At 40.5% G+C, this 18,259-nt stretch overlaps 2 protein-coding genes and 1 non-coding gene across 3 annotated transcripts; 2 read left to right on the plus strand and 1 right to left on the minus strand.

The window, feature by feature from the left end:
- Nucleotides 1-260: 260 nt before the first annotated feature.
- rps27.1 (ribosomal protein S27) lies at nucleotides 261-2,608 on the plus strand. Its single transcript, XM_038725315.1, has 4 exons — nucleotides 261-333; nucleotides 979-1,087; nucleotides 1,229-1,339; nucleotides 2,344-2,608. The coding sequence occupies exons 1-4, from the start codon at nucleotides 328-330 to the stop codon at nucleotides 2,370-2,372; spliced, it is 255 nt and encodes an 84-aa protein (XP_038581243.1). The 5' UTR covers nucleotides 261-327; the 3' UTR covers nucleotides 2,373-2,608.
- Nucleotides 1,887-2,016, plus strand: LOC119908213. Its single transcript, XR_005445240.1, has one exon. It is a non-coding gene; the product is annotated as a small nucleolar RNA SNORA35 (small nucleolar RNA).
- On the minus strand, nucleotides 2,416-14,719 carry LOC119907589 (small conductance calcium-activated potassium channel protein 1-like). The gene is made up of 9 exons (XM_038725314.1): nucleotides 13,859-14,719; nucleotides 13,175-13,270; nucleotides 11,967-12,266; nucleotides 11,220-11,341; nucleotides 10,675-10,816; nucleotides 10,467-10,577; nucleotides 9,795-9,922; nucleotides 4,173-4,242; nucleotides 2,416-4,033 (listed from the first exon to the last, which is right to left on the minus strand). The coding sequence occupies exons 1-9, from the start codon at nucleotides 14,717-14,719 to the stop codon at nucleotides 3,806-3,808; spliced, it is 2,058 nt and encodes a 685-aa protein (XP_038581242.1). The 3' UTR covers nucleotides 2,416-3,805.
- Nucleotides 14,720-18,259: the final 3,540 nt, after the last annotated feature.

An 18,259-nucleotide genomic window follows, 5' to 3' on the forward strand; every position in this document is an offset into this window, starting at 1 on the left:
TGGGATTGTCATAACAAAATCAAAGAGTGAAGGCTATCTTAAAGTTATAATATTCTGTATTCCAAATGTACTTTCTTATTTATAGTTTTCATAGAAACATAAGTTTTATTTTTGTCAAAATAGTAATTGTGCATATTTGGACATTGGGTAGAAAATATGTAAAAGTTTGCGTGGTCGAGGGAGCAGGGTGGAGTTTGGACCTCACCAAAATGGCCGCCACGTCGTGTAAAATTCGTCACGTCCGGCTCGTGCTCAAAGGAACAACCGATATGAACCCCTCGCTTCCGGTAATGCCTCCTTTTCGGCAGCGGCTATTTCCTCGCCAACATGCCAGTGAGTATCGAGAGGCCATTAGAAAATGACATTTTCACCCTTTAATCGAGTGTTGCAGAGCCGCCACGCAGCTCATTATTTACCTAAGACATTAGCGATTCGACAGTTGTCAGTTTTAGATGCTTTCGTTGAGTTTTGGTCCCAGTTTTACACAAATAAGTGTGCATTTGAGCGCATTGTGACACAAGATGGCGGCGCACACACCGCAAACATGGAGCCAGTTCAACGGAGGATCTGAACGGTCTGATAGCCCAGAGAACATAATATTAACAGCCGCGGTTTGGTTTTGATCTGTGTTAAATGCTGACTATGTTACTTTACCACTGATTCCCGATTATTTGAAGAATCACGCGCGATTGATCGAAATGCGTAGCCTGCGTTACCTAATCCATGTAGGCCAGCCGAGTAGCCTTATCGTACAAACGCAGCACTCATTTAGCAGATCAAAACGATGTCACCAGTTAACCTGTGTGCTTTTAAGCAAGGTGCTATATTTAAATGACCACGATCTGAGTTCTATCATGTCACTGGGACAGCCGGTGCGTTATCCTCAATATTGGTTGTAATTGATCAATCAGATGGTATCTTTCTGATCACTAACCTCATGTCCCCCCTTTTTTTAAAATAATAATAATAATAATCCAGCTCGCAAAAGACTTGTTGCACCCATCCCCTGAGGAGGAAAAGAGGAGGCACAAGAAGAAGCGTCTTGTTCAGAGTCCCAACTCTTACTTCATGGATGTGAAATGTCCAGGTACTGGTTTTCTACATCAAAATGTACCTACGTTCTGTCACTTGGCATAGTTTGTTTATTCACCTCACCTCAGCTGAACTTGGTAACAGTGGGTTTTCATGTCAAGAGCTGTAACCACCAGTGTCTTGTCTCTTTTTCTAGGATGCTACAAGATCACGACAGTGTTCAGCCACGCTCAGACAGTCGTGCTGTGCGTGGGCTGTTCAACAGTCCTGTGTCAGCCCACTGGAGGCAAAGCACGTCTCACAGAGGGTCAGTATTAACCTACAATATGGTGCTGCATGTTTGTCTGTTTTTTCTTGAGTCAGGCCACATGCACGCCATTTCTCAGTAACTGAAATGTGGTATATCTTATAGGAATCCAAAATGTTTGTTCACTAATGTGTGCAATATTTAGTTATTGATGCGAGGGTCCTTCTTGGACAGCAAGTTACTGATGTTTGAGGACCATCCTTGTACATAATCCTTCTCACTGAGAGCTTTCAAGAATTGGTTGAAAACTGGATACAGTTTTGTAGCATGAGCTCAAAATATTTTTTGCCTTATCTGTAGATGACTGAAATTTCATTCATCATATGAATGAATATGCAGCACATTACCAAATGCTACAACTTAGTGCATGACAGCCAGTTAGGACCCTGTTTAGAGCCATTTTACACTTTTGTGTTCACAATCTTACACCAGCCATTTATTTAACATAGCTTAAATTGACCTGATTGTTGGTGTTTAGATGGTGCTTCATACGTGAAAGGGATTATTGTTGTTATGCATGAATTTGTTCATGTGACACATTTTGAAGCCGCACTGCCAAGTGACTGGACTTCCTCTATCGTGGTCTTCCAATCTCATTCCAGTGCTAGATTGACCTCAGTTTGCAGAAGGGTTGAGCTAGACCACTGGCTCCCCCCTTTCGAAGGCTGAGAACAAAAATATATACTGTATAGTAAATTTCTGATACTACTGGTATTGTTAGTATTATGTACCTTGTTTAATCCCCATAATTTTAGTCAGTTTTGCTGTCGATGCTTCCACTTCTGAGCCTGATGTTGCATTAGTGCCACTTCTTTCCTCGCACAATAAATGTAAAGTAAGGTGGTAGAGGGAGATGTTGACCTAAATCAGTCACATGGTGGAAAACGATGACTTGTATAAGCACTGTGTAGAACAATAGATGTGTGCACTGCCTGCAGTATTTCTGTACAATAAGGCTTCTCTTTTGTCAGCATCAGTCTGACTGTCATTGTCTCCTCTGGCAGGGTGCTCATTCAGGAGGAAGCAGCACTAGCTGTTGTTCCCTGGAGCTGAAGGGGAGAGGAGGGGATGGACCGGTTGATATCAGCTCTAATGCCCCAGAGACGGCGGCAGACCCTGCGGTCTGATCTGAGACGAGACTTGAAGACGGACTGGACAGCAGATGGACTGGACAGCAGATGAATTTCCACTGTTCATGTCGACAGATCGGTTGTTGCTGTAACTCCACCCTCCAACCCTGTCTCTCTTAATAAAATATTGTTTTGGCTAGTGGACTGGTTAGTGTGTGGTTATTTTCCTGTTTCGAGGAAAGGATTGTGTAAGGATCCATCATACATAAAACAAAGGCAATAGTCATCATTTTTATTAGAAAGTACTACAGGATATCTGCATGTAGGTTTACATCTTTATATTATAATAAAACTATTTAAATGCAGTTTTTATTGTCAGAAAATTGCAGTTCTCACAGGGATAACGACTGACATTGGGAGTGATGATGGTAAGGGCTTACAATTATATTCATTATCAATGTGATTAGATAATCAATCAGTTATCAGATGGTCTGTAAGACGTGGGGGGGGGGGAATGCCCATCACAATATCTTAAAACAGGTTATTTTTTCTGGCAGTCCAAAACCCCAACAAAACTGAATATTTGGCATTTCTGCTTGACAAAAATCCTTAAACAATTGGTCGTAATAGTTAAAGATGGGACAAATAAAAAAACTGAATAAATGTGGAGAAACATCAAATGCTGTACACCAGGCTTCCCTGAACGATTTGGTGAGTGTGAATTTTTTTTATTTTTTAGTCACCAGATTTCAACCTAGTTTTACACCTATAAGAAAAGAAAGACTGCTCTCTAATAACATCTACATAAACTTTCATCTTTAAATCTATTTAGTGACTGTCTGTGATATGTCCATTTGTTACGTCTAGCAATGCTTGTTTGCTGTACTCTGGTCTCTTACAAAATATATCTTGATCTCAATGAGAATACCTGATTACATAAAGGTTGTATACATTATATAAATAAGGGAATATCTTGTGGAGGAATAGTGTTCATGATGAGTGCTCATGATAACGTGACTCAATACTGAGACACTTCACCCATCTGTATTTTCTCAGTCGACTAATCATTGCAGCTCTGGTATAATCAAATGTTCACAAATCATTGGCATGTTGTTATTTTCTGTCACTACAGGAGAGATACAAAAATCCTTCATATGAAGTGAATAATGACTAATTTCTACTTTTTGGTTTTATGGTATTTTCTCTACACAAAGCCGTTTCTATTAATACAATTTTACATACTTCTGGACAGCCTACACCTTGTAATTAACACCTATCTGTCCAACTCTGTAAGAAAAATGTCCCAAAATGATCATTTCAGCTGCATTATAGACAGAAATCTCCAGGAGTACCTGAGAAGCCTTTATTTCTCCCCATCACCTCCCTCAGCCTCTCTCTACCTGTCTACACTCGCACTCGCAGTCTCTGTCTTCACCTCCCTCTCCCTGAGCAGGTGGCGGATGGAGGAGTTCTGCGTGGATAGGGTGTTGGAGAGGAGCGGCATCAGGCTCTTGAAGCCCTCCCTCAGCTCTTCCACATGCTTCTCCAGTATGTGAATGTGTGTGTCCAGTTCCCCCCTGCAGCCTTGCACCTCCGACAGCACGTCATACATCATGTTCTGCATCTGTGTTGGTGGTCAGTGCCAACAGTGGTGCGTGAAGGTCCATGCAGAGAAAGAAAGGGCATCAGGGAAAATTAGATGAAACTTTTTGAGGCTCTGACAAGATGCAATATGAAATGATGCATTCACTTGCCTCTCTCACCTTGCAGAGGTCCACAAGTGTGTTGCCCTGGTCTGCAAGTATCCTCTTCTCTATCTTCACTCGCCGCAGCCTGGGAACAACATAATTTAGTTGTAGGTGCTAAAGGAGGTTTATATGACATTACCATATACACAAAGTGATACAAAGAGAAGTTTCACCCACATTACCAATATGGAACCCTTAAACACAACACACTGTCAACTGTTCACTATGTATAGAGACTTTGTTTTGCTAGAAGTGGATCAGGTTAACGGTGTCAGGTTCCTGGGATTCAGCATCACAGAGAATCTGTCTTGGTCAACTCACATCTCCATGTTGGTAAAGAAAGCTCAGAAACCCTTGTTTGACACTTAAAGGTTCAGTGTGTAAGATTTAGTGGCATCTAGCTGTGAGGTTGTGAATTGCAACGAACTTTCCAGTCTACCGCTGACTACACAGTTACACTTTCAAAGTGCGCAGGACAGCTACGGTGGCTTACACAGCACAAAAGGTGTCTATTCTGAGACAGCAGAGAGTAGCCAGTCAGGAAAATAGGTTTCTTTAAGTATATTTATTATGAAATTATATTTACTTAATTATTCAGTAAAACCATATGTTAATGATACTTGGCCACTGACAGATAACACTGACAGTGTGTAACAGGGACGTGCACAGGGGGGTTGCTCTGGTTGCCCGGGCAACTGCCCGTTTGCCTTTCCTGACTCAAGTTGCCCTTCCGACTCGCCCTTCCGAGAAAAAAAAATAAAATAAAAAAATAATCGCTATCGCAAAGCCTCATTCACTTCCATTCGGGCACCGAAAGTGAAAGTCAGTAGGGGAAGGGCAAACTCTGTTTAAGTGGCTGCACTGCTGCAGCGCTGCCTGCACGTCAGTCGATTCTGATCCCTACCGGAATTCCTGTTTCCTTCCTTTATGCAATCATACTACAACAAATCATGCGTAGTTTTGCCCAGTTACCATACGTGATACGTACCAACAGAAGTGAATACGAGCTAGAAGCGCAACTGAATGTACGGGAAGCCAAAAGGTTAAAAAAGGATTGTATTTTTTTCCGAAATCTAAGCGTTTTTTTTATTTAATATTTTATTAGAAGCGAGTTTTCCCCATCTGTCAATTCAATCTAGATTATTTATTTTCAAATAAAAAAAAAAAAGGAAAAAAAAAAATAATGATTAAAAAAAACAATAAACAATAATATAAGGAACTCTTTTTCTCATATGTATTTTGGTGACATTTATATTGTTAATACATTTTGGATACTGTGTTTAGTGCCTTTTTTCAGGTCAGAGCAACTGCCCTTCAAAATTCCTGTGCACGTCCCTGGTGTGTAACATTGTCACTGTTTCTCCACCACAGCATTATAAACCCCATAATAGATAAAGTTTATACAAACATTGACAAGGGAAACATGTTTACTTCTCTGTGATTATGTATCCTCGCCAAAACTGCCCACCAGCAATAATATCTGGCCCACAGCCAGATTTTGGTGCTTTGATAGCGGCAAAAAATAAAAATGAATAAATTCTTTGATAGCGGTGCTGAAATAGATCTCAGTCATGACAGCAACAGTTGCAACAGCCTGCCTGACACGCCTCTGAAGTAGCAGTCAGAGAACATGATTGCCCTAAATGTCCTCTGCCTGGAGATACTGGGGAAATGAAAAAGCATCTGTAGGTTAAGGATGCAGATCAAACACTGAAACACAAACACTGCAGCACATGCTGTAATGTGAGCTTAAGAAAGTCGCTGCAGAATCCATTTGTGGAAGAGAGAAAAAAAAATAATCCCGAGGTGGGATTAAACACACAACCCTTAAGGTGTGAGTCCTGCACTTTACCAGCTGAGCTAACCACACACCATGTCAATGGAAGTTAGTATTATGTGACCCCTGCTGTTCGGTGCATTCCAGTTGACATGGGAATTATTACTTCTTCTTCTTCATACGTACGTTTTCAACGTAGTGTTGAGTGTCTACACAGCCTGAAATCTACCAGAAGTAGAACAAGAAGAACTTAGTGACGAAATGCAATGAAACATGATGACACAACATTGCGACGTTCATGGAAGGGGGGACCCGCGGTTATGTAGATAAAAATGACTCATTCTGAGGTAATAAAAACACAACGGTTTATTATGTAAGATCTATATACACCACTGAAAACATAGTTATGTATCTTATATTGCACTTCTGTCGATAGATCTTCAGAAATATTACACACTGAACCTTTAAGCAAAATTCCTGTGCCACGTTTTTATTAGGAGCAATAGAGTATCCTGACGGGAAACATCACAAATTGGCATGGGATGTGCACGGCCCAAGACCAGAGGGCTCGAAGATTATTGGTACCATCTACCAAGCATCAGTGATATTGTTGAGATGAGGTACCTACGCAGAGCCCAAAGGATACAAAAAGACAGAACCCAGCCCAGCCACAGCCTGTTCACCCTGCTGCCGTCTGGCAAGAGAAACAAAAGTATCCACTGTTTTACCACCAGAGTTCAAAGCAGCTTCTTTCCCCAGGAAGTGAGACTCCTCAATTCATCCTTAGCTCTCCACCATGTTCAGTTTTATTTTCCAATTTTTGTAGGGAACCACAAATGTAATCTCATTATGTAACCCAGTGTTGTAAAATGACAAATAAATCTACCTTGTACCTTAATACACACTTATTTTCAAATGTCATTTAATTTTTTTTGACAAACACAAACTAATTTCCCATCATCTCCATTGTATTGGGTATCGTGCTGAATTAAAGCAAGCCTATGTAACTATAATGGCCACATAAGGAACAATTACGGAATGATGCTGAAAGTTAAAGAGTAAAATCTAATTTTAGCTACTGGTCATACCAGACCAACGATTTGTATGGGCTGTTATTGAATTATTGCAAAAAACTGAATTTGAATAGCATAATTTGAATTCATATTGTTTAACTTGAATAATTGTATTGAAAAACGGAATCTGAATAGCATAATATGAAATTGAATTTTAGATTTGAAACTGAATTGCAACAAACTTGAAACTGAATGTAATAATATGAATAGAAATTTAGTTGCAATTGAAACTGTATTTTAGCCTCGCTAAAAATTACACTCTTTATGTACTTTCAATGTCAGTTCTCTCAATTCAAATTTGCTTCTCTCAATTCAATTTCAATCCACAAGATTCAGTTTCAAGGTCAAAGACACTTCAGGGTCCTTCAGGAAGGGCAATCGAGTGCAGATCAAGCCTGTATTCTTTACAACAGCCATATATATAATACCCATAAGGTAGTCCCACCCTAAAGCATATCCTGTTTTATCGGCTATTTTCATCTATTTTCATATAATGAACATTATACTGATTTGAAAAGGACTCAGATCTGATGATTTAATTCATAAACTCATTAGGAAAGTGTTTACATACCTAATAAATCAAGTGGGAATCTTATTTTGCCATTATTTTAGATGGAAATGGGTTGATTGCTCTTCCCTGAAGTGTCTTTGACTTTGAAACTGAATCATGTGGATTGATATTGAAATGAGAAAAGTGAATTTGAATTAAAAGAACTGAAATTGAAAGTATATAAAGAGTTGAATTTTTAGTGAGGTTTAAATACAGTTTAAGTCGCAACTGAATTCAGTTTCATATTATTACATTCAGTTTCAAGTTTATTGGAATTCAGTTTCAAACTACTAAATTCAATTTCAAATTATGGTATTCAGATTCAGTTTTTCAATACAATTATTTAATTTAAACAATACAAATTCAAATTATGCTATTCAAATTCAGTTTTTTATGCAATTATTCAAGTGGAGCAATTCAGATCTAAATTATTCAAATTCAAATCCAGATTCTACTGACAGAAATATCAGCCCATAGAGATTTGTATCAAATCAGATTCTAAGCAGGTTTTTAGTTTACACACTGGAAAAGGGACAAAAAAGTATTCAAACCATTCAGCATGCAGACCAAATAAAGTCGATTTTTGAGTGTGTTGTGGATGGACACTATTTTCCCACAATGCATTGCACAAAGGAAATGGAAGGGCTGCTCACAGCAGGAAAAAATGTGGGTGGTGGTGAAACAGCAACACAAAATCTTGGACAACCAAACTAAAAAAGTATTAAATCTTAGGAAAAACACGTTGATGTCTTTTTGTGAATTTTAATCTGCGGTCATTTTCCAAAGTTTGAAACACATTTGACATCAAATGTATTGTATAATTTCCTTTTAGTATAAAATGGTAAACTATGTTGATATGTTTATATAGTAAAGTACATAATGCATATGTGATGCCCTGTGGGATCATGAGTGGGTGTGCGCTCTCTCTCTCTCTCTCTCTCTCTCTCTCTCTCTCTCTCTCTCTCTCTGTCTCTCTCTCCCTTGTAGCTCAAGAACTGATTATGTTAACTGAAAGCACCTGAGCCCCCTCTGTGTCTTGAGTGTAGGCTATTTGTAACCTTGTTCTCTCATTGTGCAGAAGGCTGCTGTCAAGACCAGGTCAGACCTTCCTGCGGCTGGCTCCCCGGTTTCTCCTTTAGTTTGGTTTTGGACTCTTACTTTGTGGTATTTATCTTGTTTTTGCATACTACAACACCTGCACACATATACACTCATGCAACCAACATCCTGCCCAGACACTACTGAAACAGACTACATCCCTCATACTTTGGTTATATTAGTTTGAAATACCCTTTTAAGTTTGCTTAACCTTGGTTTAAATAAACATATTTTGTTAAATGTTTACCATGGTGCGGCTCCCTTTTATTGTGGCCTTTAAGCCAGGTCATAACAGCATATAAGTGGTATGAAGTATGGATTTGGGACCTTTTCATTTGTATAAGAAATAATGTGTTATTTCTTACAATAAGTTATATAGTCTCACTTTGCATTGCTACATACTATACCTCTACAGGGGTAGATATGTTGTGATTTGGGTGGAATGGCACTGGTCATTAAATTTCATGAATTTATGGCACAAATTTTATCTTTAGTTTAGATTATTGCCCAGATTTGATAAAAAAAAAAAAAACACAATTTCCAATGCATTTAGTCATTTTCTGTTGAAAATGGGTATTGGGGTTGGCGATAATGTTTGGATCATTTAAAGTAAAATAATAAATGAATCAAAAATCGCTTGGAGAGAAGAGTGGGGTGTTCATGTTTATTTTGACATACTGGCACTGCATAACCAGGATGTAAAACCATCCATCCATTCATCGTCAAGCGCTTATCCTGTGTACAGAGTCACAGGGGGGTGGAGCCAATCCCAGCTGACATCGGGCAAAAGGTGGGGTACACCCTGGACAGGTCACCAGTCCATTGCAGGGCCACACATAGACAAACAACCACTCACACCTAAAGGCAATTTTAGAGACACCACTTAACCTAGCCTGCATGTCTTCAGATGGTGAGAGGAAGCCAGAGAATCCACACAGATACAGGGAGAACATGCAAACTCCATACAGAAACCTGGGTTTGAACCTACAACCTTCTTGCTGTGAGGCAACAGTGCTAACCGCTGCACCACCGTGCAGAACGATGCCATCTAATATGAAAATAAAAGTACTAATGTGAGAAAGCTTCCTTGTACTGTAACCTGTGCAGAAGCAGCTTTGCATGAGGGTTAAGTGTCTTACTGGTGGATGGCCAGAAGCAGCTTTCTCTGGTGCATTCGGACTCTGGTGTGGTCTCTTTCTCTTGACAGCTTAGTATGTTTGTAGATAAGCCAAGTCTCTCTCAGCACATTTGCTGCAGCAATTTTTATCTAGAGAAAGGATGTAGAAAATCCCTCTGGAGCATTATTACATGTTTGTGCACATAATGCAAAAGCACTGTTATGGACTGCACATGCTGAATAACACCAACATGAAGTATGTAACCCAGTGTCCTACAGTCATTTTGTCTTACACTCAACTTTTTCTTAAAACAAGAGAAAAGAAATCTGTTTCTGGGGTGAGATAGTTAGTGTCTAGTGTCGGCTGTTCTTAGGCTTTTTCTATAAATGTTTACAGTCATACGATCAATACAGTATCAACAACATAACATGCTGCTGGAATATTCTGTAAAGAATTTGTATGAATTTGTACTGAAGATTGTTTTTACAGTACACACAAATATGTTGTATCTGATGTGTGCTGGCATAAAAACTGCACTTTGTAAGCTGTCATGGTGTACAATACAACAAAAACAAAATGAAAACTCGCTGACAACAAGTCGTAGTCTGTGCAGAATCTCTCTTACTTTTAGGCCTATTTATTTAACATTAATATACAAAATGAAGCCACACTGAGGTAGATACTAGTATTTACCCTCTTGGAGATGTGGGAGTCCATCATGAAGTTGTGAACATGTTTCTCTGCTCTGGTCAACTCCAGCTTCCTGGCAACCACCGCCACCACCAGGACTGTGCAGCCTGCTCCCTGTGAGAGTCACAATTTAGACATTTTTATTAGTCAGAATCTGAACTAATCTGACTTCCACATGTTGTATAGGAAACTATGAAATCTTCTGTCCCACCATTATCCCAGTGAGGAGACAGATGCTGCGACCACAGTAGGTATGAGGCACCACGTCTCCATAACCGATGGATAAGAAGGTGACAGAGACCATCCACAAGGCCTCCATGTAGTTGCTGCTCAGGTCTCTGTAGTTGTGGTGTCTGAAGGAATGAGAAAGGACTCATATTTTCTCTCTGGCACAGTGTTGGGAATGTATAGCCATCAGATAAATCAATGTTATATTGATATTGGGTCTTTTCAGGTCTTAAATTGTGCTTTACTGAACTTTCCTCTCCCCCACTCCTAGTTTCTGCTGTATTAAAAACACCAATATTCATCCAAAAAACTCTTACATTATCAACATCAATTCAAGATTATGTAATATTTGATCGTGTGTCATCCAGCAAGTACAGATATAGCACAGCAGAGTGAAAATATGGTTGGTTGCTGCAGTAAAGTAATTCTACTGTAGATGTCTGACAACATTTGGATGATAATTAAATATTAAATATATAGGCCTTGAGCACGCTGGATTCAGCGGTAGACCAACATATCATCACATACCTCTCACAAACATGTAAGCCCCACGCTGCCACAATCCACAGAGAGACGCTGAAAATCATCAGCACAGTCCCGGGGTAGGTGGTCATCAGCGTTTTCCCCACAAACCGGGTGTTGAAGTGTATCTGAAGATCACAAATGGGATGCATTTACACCATCATCATTTTGACAGTAGGGTCCTACTTAGCCAGACTATTTAGGATAGCACCTGTCAGATTATGATTATATAATGCAGTGGAGATGAGGGATAAGAAAACTTGTTCTCAATCTGGCTTGATACATGGATAGTAGGTTTGGCATTGCAGAGTGGAGACAAAGGTCATTTTCGTCACTCTTAAATAGCATTTATAAGGGAAGGGATTAGCCGGGTGGATATTATCAACTGTGGAAATGAAAACACAAGCAAAGGGGAGCAAGCAAGGGGCATAATCAGCATGTGAAACCACTGGGATTCATGGGAGCAAAACTGTGATAGTCAGACCTCAAGATTCAAACCTCTACAGACCCCTCGGCCCACCTATAAGACATAAACAGATGAGCGTGAAATGTTCATAGAGGATGTCCAGCCCAAATCACTGTCCAAAATATAGACTAATATTCAATTTAAAATCCTATCAAAATTGACATTGCAAAGCCTCAAATTTCACTCTTCTCTTTAATTCAAAGGTGTAATGATCATCACAGTACTATCCAAGCCAGTTAAGCCCAAAGCCAGGGGATTCTGAGGGGAGCACACAGGTGACCTCCGACCTTGTTGAGTGCTCCAATACTGCGAGATGCGGTGTCAGTAAAGAGGCGGCTGTGTAGCATCATGGCCCGGCCCAGCAGGTAGAGCCGCAGGAACATGGGCAGAGCCAGGATGATTTCCAGCTCTGTCTCTGACAGCGACAGGCGACCCGGGGTGTGCTGGAAGGTCTGCTGGAAGTACGCAACCAGACCCACTGGATAGGGGTGAATGGCCACTGCTGCCAACTCCAGGGCTACCAGAGCCAGACGGTCGGTTGTCATTGCAATCCGCCAATCCTCTGCACCAATATCGTGAACGTAGAGCTACCAGAGAGGTGGAAAGAGCTTATTGTAGCTAAAATCAGCATCTAATCTGGGGATAAAAGATGATTAAATGGGAAATGGCACCGATATTACACAACATATTCTGTATAGAGGTGTTGGGGGTTCTACATATGTCAAAAAAGGTCTATATAGCCTTTTGTGGCTCCAGAGAAAGCTGCGCAAAGTTTGATAAATTGCCTCAAGTGATGTCACTTATGTCAGTGTCATTTGGGGCTGAAGACTACAGATTTGAAAAAGAAAATAAATCTGTGGGTGTGGAGTAATCAAGAAAAGAGTTTACCAGACCTATGTAGTCTGCTCCCCGTTTCTGCTAGAGGCTAGCATCGAGGCTACATTCACTGCTACTAGAATACAACAGCCTAATCTCTGACTCAGCCCTTGGCGGTCGAGGTACATTGTGGGTAATTTAAGTGCCAGGTTTTGACAAGAAAGAAGAACTAGTGGAATAAAAAAATATTCTGGTTTTGCTGCATTCATTCTGATACCCTTTTTGTACTGCCCTTCGTGGGTCAGTGGGTCTGACAATGTTAAAAGACTGCAATGCTAAATCAGTAGAGTAAACAGTGGTGGAAAATGAAGCACATTTATGTACTATGTTTGAGTACAATTTTCAGGTATTTGACTTCAGTATTTCAATTGGGTACAGCTTTATACTTTTGCTCCAATACATTTCAGAAGGGAAATGTACTTTATCTGATAGCTGGAGTTACTAGTTACTTACAGATTACAGATTTTACAAACAAAAAATATGATGAATTTATAAAATATGAAACTGTGGTACAGATTCAACCATTCAACACCAACAGTAAATGCAGTAGTTAAAATGTTTTTCACAATCCTTAAAAAGCAGCTTACACAGTTTGTGTGATTATGAACAGCCAAGTTACCTGCACCTCACAGCAGTGGTACGCTATGATGAGGCCCAACAGGATAATTGTAGAGAAACTGATGATGGATTTGAGTGTGAGGGAGTAGATAGAGCTCTGTGGGAGACACACACACACACACACACACACACACACACACACACACACACACACACACACACACACACACACAAACATCATTGTCAGCTGATGGCTGATTGTCATTACAATGCTCCATCTATGAAATGGCACCAAATGATCTTGTGTAGTCTTTTAATCTTCCATACATTTAGATAATCCACTTGCTTGATACAATGACCACTGACCACTGTATCCGGCAGTTTGCAGTTGGCAGGAGCTCAATTCTTATATTGACAGATTTTCTAATACTGTGTGATTATAAAGGTCATGACCGCGTTTGTGGGGACGGTGAAGTAAAAAAACGCAAATAAATAACAAAATAACAAATGGAGTAAAAGGTGTGCTATTTAATTATACAAAATGTGATTTCTCAGGCAGTAAAGCTTTGAAAAATCTAGCGATAGGCTCTTTCCTGAAAAGCTAATAACTGCACTTGCCCGCATATGATTTCTTTTCTTTAAAAATCTTTTTTTAACTCTTGCAAAACATTTACAGCCCCTATTTCCATTCACATTTCTCAAAGGATTTCTCAGGGTCTCAGTCTGGGTTTCCCCTACTTCTGACCTTGCTGTAGACGCTCCAGGAGAGCTCTGTCTCCGTCACCATCAGGACCACCCCGAATATCCCAACCGCCAGGGCGCAGTCGTTCAGCCGCTGCCTCCTCAAAAACAGAGCCCTCCTGTGTACCAGTCGCCAGCCGATGTTGTGGGTCTTCCAGTATGGGTCGTCCTTGGCGTCCACTTTTTTTGGGCTGGGATGGGAACCGGAACTGGAACTGGGAATGGGGCTCGGACTGGGATGCTCGGCTCCTGGCAGCAGGCCTTTGGCCTCAGACAAGTCCTGGTGATACTGGGACTTATCATTTTGTGGCCGTAAGTCATCATCTTTACTGGTGATGATGATCTCTGGGAGACTCTGGCGATCGTGCATTTCCAAAGAAACGTTGGCTGACTTGCGGCGCCCTCTGCCCTCCTTGATGTCTATGTGTGACCTGCGGGGGCTCTTAAAGGGTGACTCGCAGGGAGACACAGGGATGTCAGTGAAAGAGGTAACTTTCTCCTGAAGTCTGTGAGCTCCTGCGTTTCTGGCTTTGCACTGGTGATTATGCTCCTTGCGTGCTGGATTTTGTCTACTCCCCCCAGACCTTTTCTCACATTTCTTATCTTTGCCTTTGTCTCCCCTCCTGTTGGAGTGTGGTGAAGGTGTCACATAAAGGTGGCCGTTGTATAAAGGTGTGGTGGCCATGGCCTGGGTTCTGTCCAGCCACACGGTGTGATCAGCTGATGTTTGGATGTTTTGGTGTATCCCACATTGCGGAGAGCAGGCCTGAGGTGGAGGGACCATGCGTGGTGGGAGGAGTGGCCGCTGGTCCTCCACCTCATCTCCATCCACCACTGACAAGCTCATAGACGGGGAGTGCTCCATGGTGAGAGGGTTTATGAGTGAATCTTTTTGAGAGGTTTGAACACAGAAGGCGTGGGAGAGACAGATGGCGATATGAGACAAGACATTTAAACAGCATTGTTAAGGAAAACTACAACTACGGGAAAGATTCACTCATTAGTAATCATCAGACAATATTTTAAGTTTTTCCTACCTGTTAAGTTTGCTCATGCTCATTTTTATTTAGAATATTTTTTTCTATTTAGCTGTCAGTGATATGATTTGAAAATGATGCAAAATCTTTTTACTTCATATATTTGCCCAATAACAAAGGTTTGTTTTAATACACAGTAATCAAGGTTTAGTCACCAACTTCAATGGAGTGCAAACTTAAAAAAAACTTTTAATTCTTACCTTTTCACTCAAGGTTTAGTATTTATATATTCAGTCTTCTTATGGTCCTGAAGGTCACAACTGCCTGAATCACAAAGACACCCTCCTAGTAAAATCCTGATGCAACTTGGACTCAAATGTGCCACTTTCATTAAGAAGACATTCAAAACATATGAAAAAAAACAGTAAAAAGTAAATCAAGCTGCAACGCCAATCAGCTCCGGTGTGATCAGATCAAAATATTCCGAATGTCCTCGCTCTGCATGTATGAACTTTCCAGCAATCCATTTGCAGCTTCAGCAACACGGAGCCCCTCCCATAGATTCAAGCAGACGTTATGTTATGTTATGAACTTGTCCTGCATGTGACGACATACGAAGTAAATACCCATGGATATCTTTTGCTTTTTCAGGCCCTTGTTTGGCCGTATTTGATTCTCCACCACCAGGGCATCTTCCTTAAAGCTGGAGGGGCTTAATGACCGCAAAGACTCTAAGTTGCAGATGTTGCATGGAGCGAAAGCAAAGAATGAGTCATCTGTCATCTGAGTTTTTTTAGCCGGGGATTGGCAGATTTCCTCCTCCCTATATGTGTGCGTGTGTGTGTGTGTGTGTGTGTGGGGGGGGTGTATTTGCTTATACATGGGTCCCCTGGTGTCATAGCCTGATAAGAAATGCTGTTATATCACTTTTCATTTATAACTTTATCAATCAGTGTCATTATTACCATGGGAAAATTCCAAGTGGGATATAAATATTGTTTTTAAATAAATCTAACCTTCAAAAGAGAATAATGGTCCTCAATATCAATTCAGCAGATTAGTATTGCAGATTAATCAAGTGAGCTTGTGAGCTTATGAAATAGCAAATATGTCACCCCTTAACCGAACAATATGCATAGAGCTTGGTGGAGTATTAAGCATTAAAGTCATAACAATGACATTCAGCATCATTTATTCATCTAAATCCTTGTGACAGATGGGTCTACAGATAATAGAGCTCCCTCCAAATGGAAAGACCTAAGGAGCAAAGGGTGGCAGAGCACATCCGGATAGTAGCAGGATAAAGAAAGGCATTATCTAATCTGAAGACAACATGTATTTAAAGATAGACAGAGGGAGAAGGGGGGATTGACTGTGCACAGGTGGGAGAGGAACAACATGGTGGTAGTCGAATCAGAGAGTCAGATTTTAACTTCCTCAGACATCCCTCCAGATGTGTAGATGAATTATGCTAAAATTTCTTTGTGCTACTCTGAGACATAGCCAGATGCCGCTGTCTGGATGTTTTGACAGTGTGCAGGCACAGAGACAAAAACGGCCTGCCCCTCAGTGCATGACTGTCAACACCAAATGTGGACACTCTCTCTCATCCTTGCAGAGAACTTTCCTAAAATATGCCTATTTAGTTTAAATAGTCATCAAAACTGGAGCAGGACTCGCTCTGCTGTGGTGATGGAGAGTGTGAACGTTCTTAAATGATGTTGTCCTTTTAATAATAAGATGCTGAAAGGATGTATGTACATCTGCAAGGCTTCAAATTAAAGCAAGCCTGTAGCCAAGTGCTTGTAAATCCTGGCTGCTGTAGCTGGTAGCTAAGCATGTCAATCTGTCTTGTCTCTGTGGCCTGTTGCCAGCGTGTCTTCAATTAGTCTCTTTTATTGCAAATCATCCTTTGGCTACTAAGAAAGTGAAATTAAACTTGGATATTGTGAGTCCACTAATTGCTGTGGCTGAATCTTTAGTGAGTGCCAGTTCATCTTCAGGATATTAATTGCTTCAGTCTGATCTGTGGGGATGCATTGGTCAAAAGATAAAGAAGTCCCATAAGGATGCAAACAGCAGTAAGTAAATTTTGTGTTTTAAAGGTCAAATGTTACAACAAGGGGCTAAAGGAATAGTTTGACATTTTTGCTCATTTGCTCTCTTGCCGAGAGTTAGTTCCCATCTGTCTTTATCACCAGTTTGTGCTCCTCATGCATAACCATTACATTTGAGTCACAAAGCTAAGCACTATTTTGAATGAAAATACAACATAATAGAAAGTACCATCAATATAGAAAAGAATATACAATTATAACTGATTATAAATGTGTTATATTTTGGTTCACGTTGTAGAAATTAAGCAAAGACATTCAAGCAACCATCTTTGTTTGGATTAGAAAACAGAGTCGCAATTTGGGAAACAGGTTAAAAATGTTTTTCAGCTGTGCAGCAAACAGGATTTTTTTCATCCACATGGCTAGAAGAATAAGAATTCTGGAAACAGCACAAAAACCAAGACCTTTTGGGTTTTTCAAAGATTTTCTTTTTTTTGTTTAAGAAAAACAGATGTTTAGCTCTGTGACTCACATGTAATGAAAATACACGAGTAGCACTTAGGCAAGTAGGGCTAACATGTCTGTCAAAGACGAAGTTTCAATTTCTCACATGCAGCAAGGTGCAGACCAATGTCAGCTTCAAAGCAAAAAATAAAAAAGAATCTTAAGAATTTAAATCTGTGGGGTAATCTTTTAAGATTTCACACCATAAAACTTTATTGGATAACAGTCCAGCTTTTGTCTAACTACTCTAGGGCTTGCTGCTGGGGCAGGATAGAAATGTCTATTAGAAGAGAACGTCAGCTACTCCACTCCATTCAAGACAAAAAAAAGGCCACTTTGACAAATCAGACGTCACAGGCGAGTGGATGTATGTGCTTGGTTTTGTCGATAACACCCTATTAGGTGGAGGGGACGTGTCAGCGCGGGAGAGGGCCTAATCCAATCAGCAGAGTAATTAAAAACACACAGCACAGCAGCCCTGATGGCTGATGGCTGCACTGTCTGGGGCGGCATTCAGCATTTAGCACAGAGAGGGATGAGCTGTAGTCATGCCAGGTCAGACTGACGGCCACCAGTACGGCTGTGCAATCACAATCAGGATCAACAAAATTACTATGCAGAGAGTGGCACTACTACAACCATACCATTGTCCACATGATGTTCAAAATCCCCATTCTCCTCCTCCAACTATCATCATCACTGATATGGCTTTAATCCACTCTCTGCTCAGTGTTTTCATTCATCTTTCTTTCATTCTTTCTTTCTAATTAGCCTTCTCTTTATAGCATTGGCCCTCGTCATCTTCTCCATTATATCTTATATAGTTCAGTTTCTTCCTTGTTAATTAACACCATCGTCTCCTCCCCT

This window comes from Micropterus salmoides, unplaced genomic scaffold (genome assembly GCF_014851395.1).
Source record: "Micropterus salmoides isolate LMB-PRFRI ecotype aquatic unplaced genomic scaffold, ASM1485139v1 Ms_hic_scaffold_17, whole genome shotgun sequence".
Taxonomy (NCBI): Eukaryota; Metazoa; Chordata; class Actinopteri; order Centrarchiformes; family Centrarchidae; genus Micropterus; species Micropterus salmoides.

Coding starts and splice junctions, on each gene's coding strand:
- rps27.1 (XM_038725315.1), top strand. Junction 1,088..1,228: donor CATGGATGTGAAATGTCCAG/GTACTGGTTTTC, acceptor CTCTTTTTCTAG/GATGCTACAAGATCACGACA. Junction 1,340..2,343: donor CAAAGCACGTCTCACAGAGG/GTCAGTATTAAC, acceptor CTCCTCTGGCAG/GGTGCTCATTCAGGAGGAAG.
- LOC119907589 (XM_038725314.1), bottom strand. CDS start 14,719: ATGGAGCACTCCCCGTCTATGAGCTTGTCAGTGGTGGATGGAGATGAG. Junction 13,271..13,858: donor CCTGGAGCGTCTACAGCAAG/GTCAGAAGTAGG, acceptor TGTCTCCCACAG/AGCTCTATCTACTCCCTCAC. Junction 10,578..10,674: donor GTCTCCTCACTGGGATAATG/GTGGGACAGAAG, acceptor TGACTCTCACAG/GGAGCAGGCTGCACAGTCCT.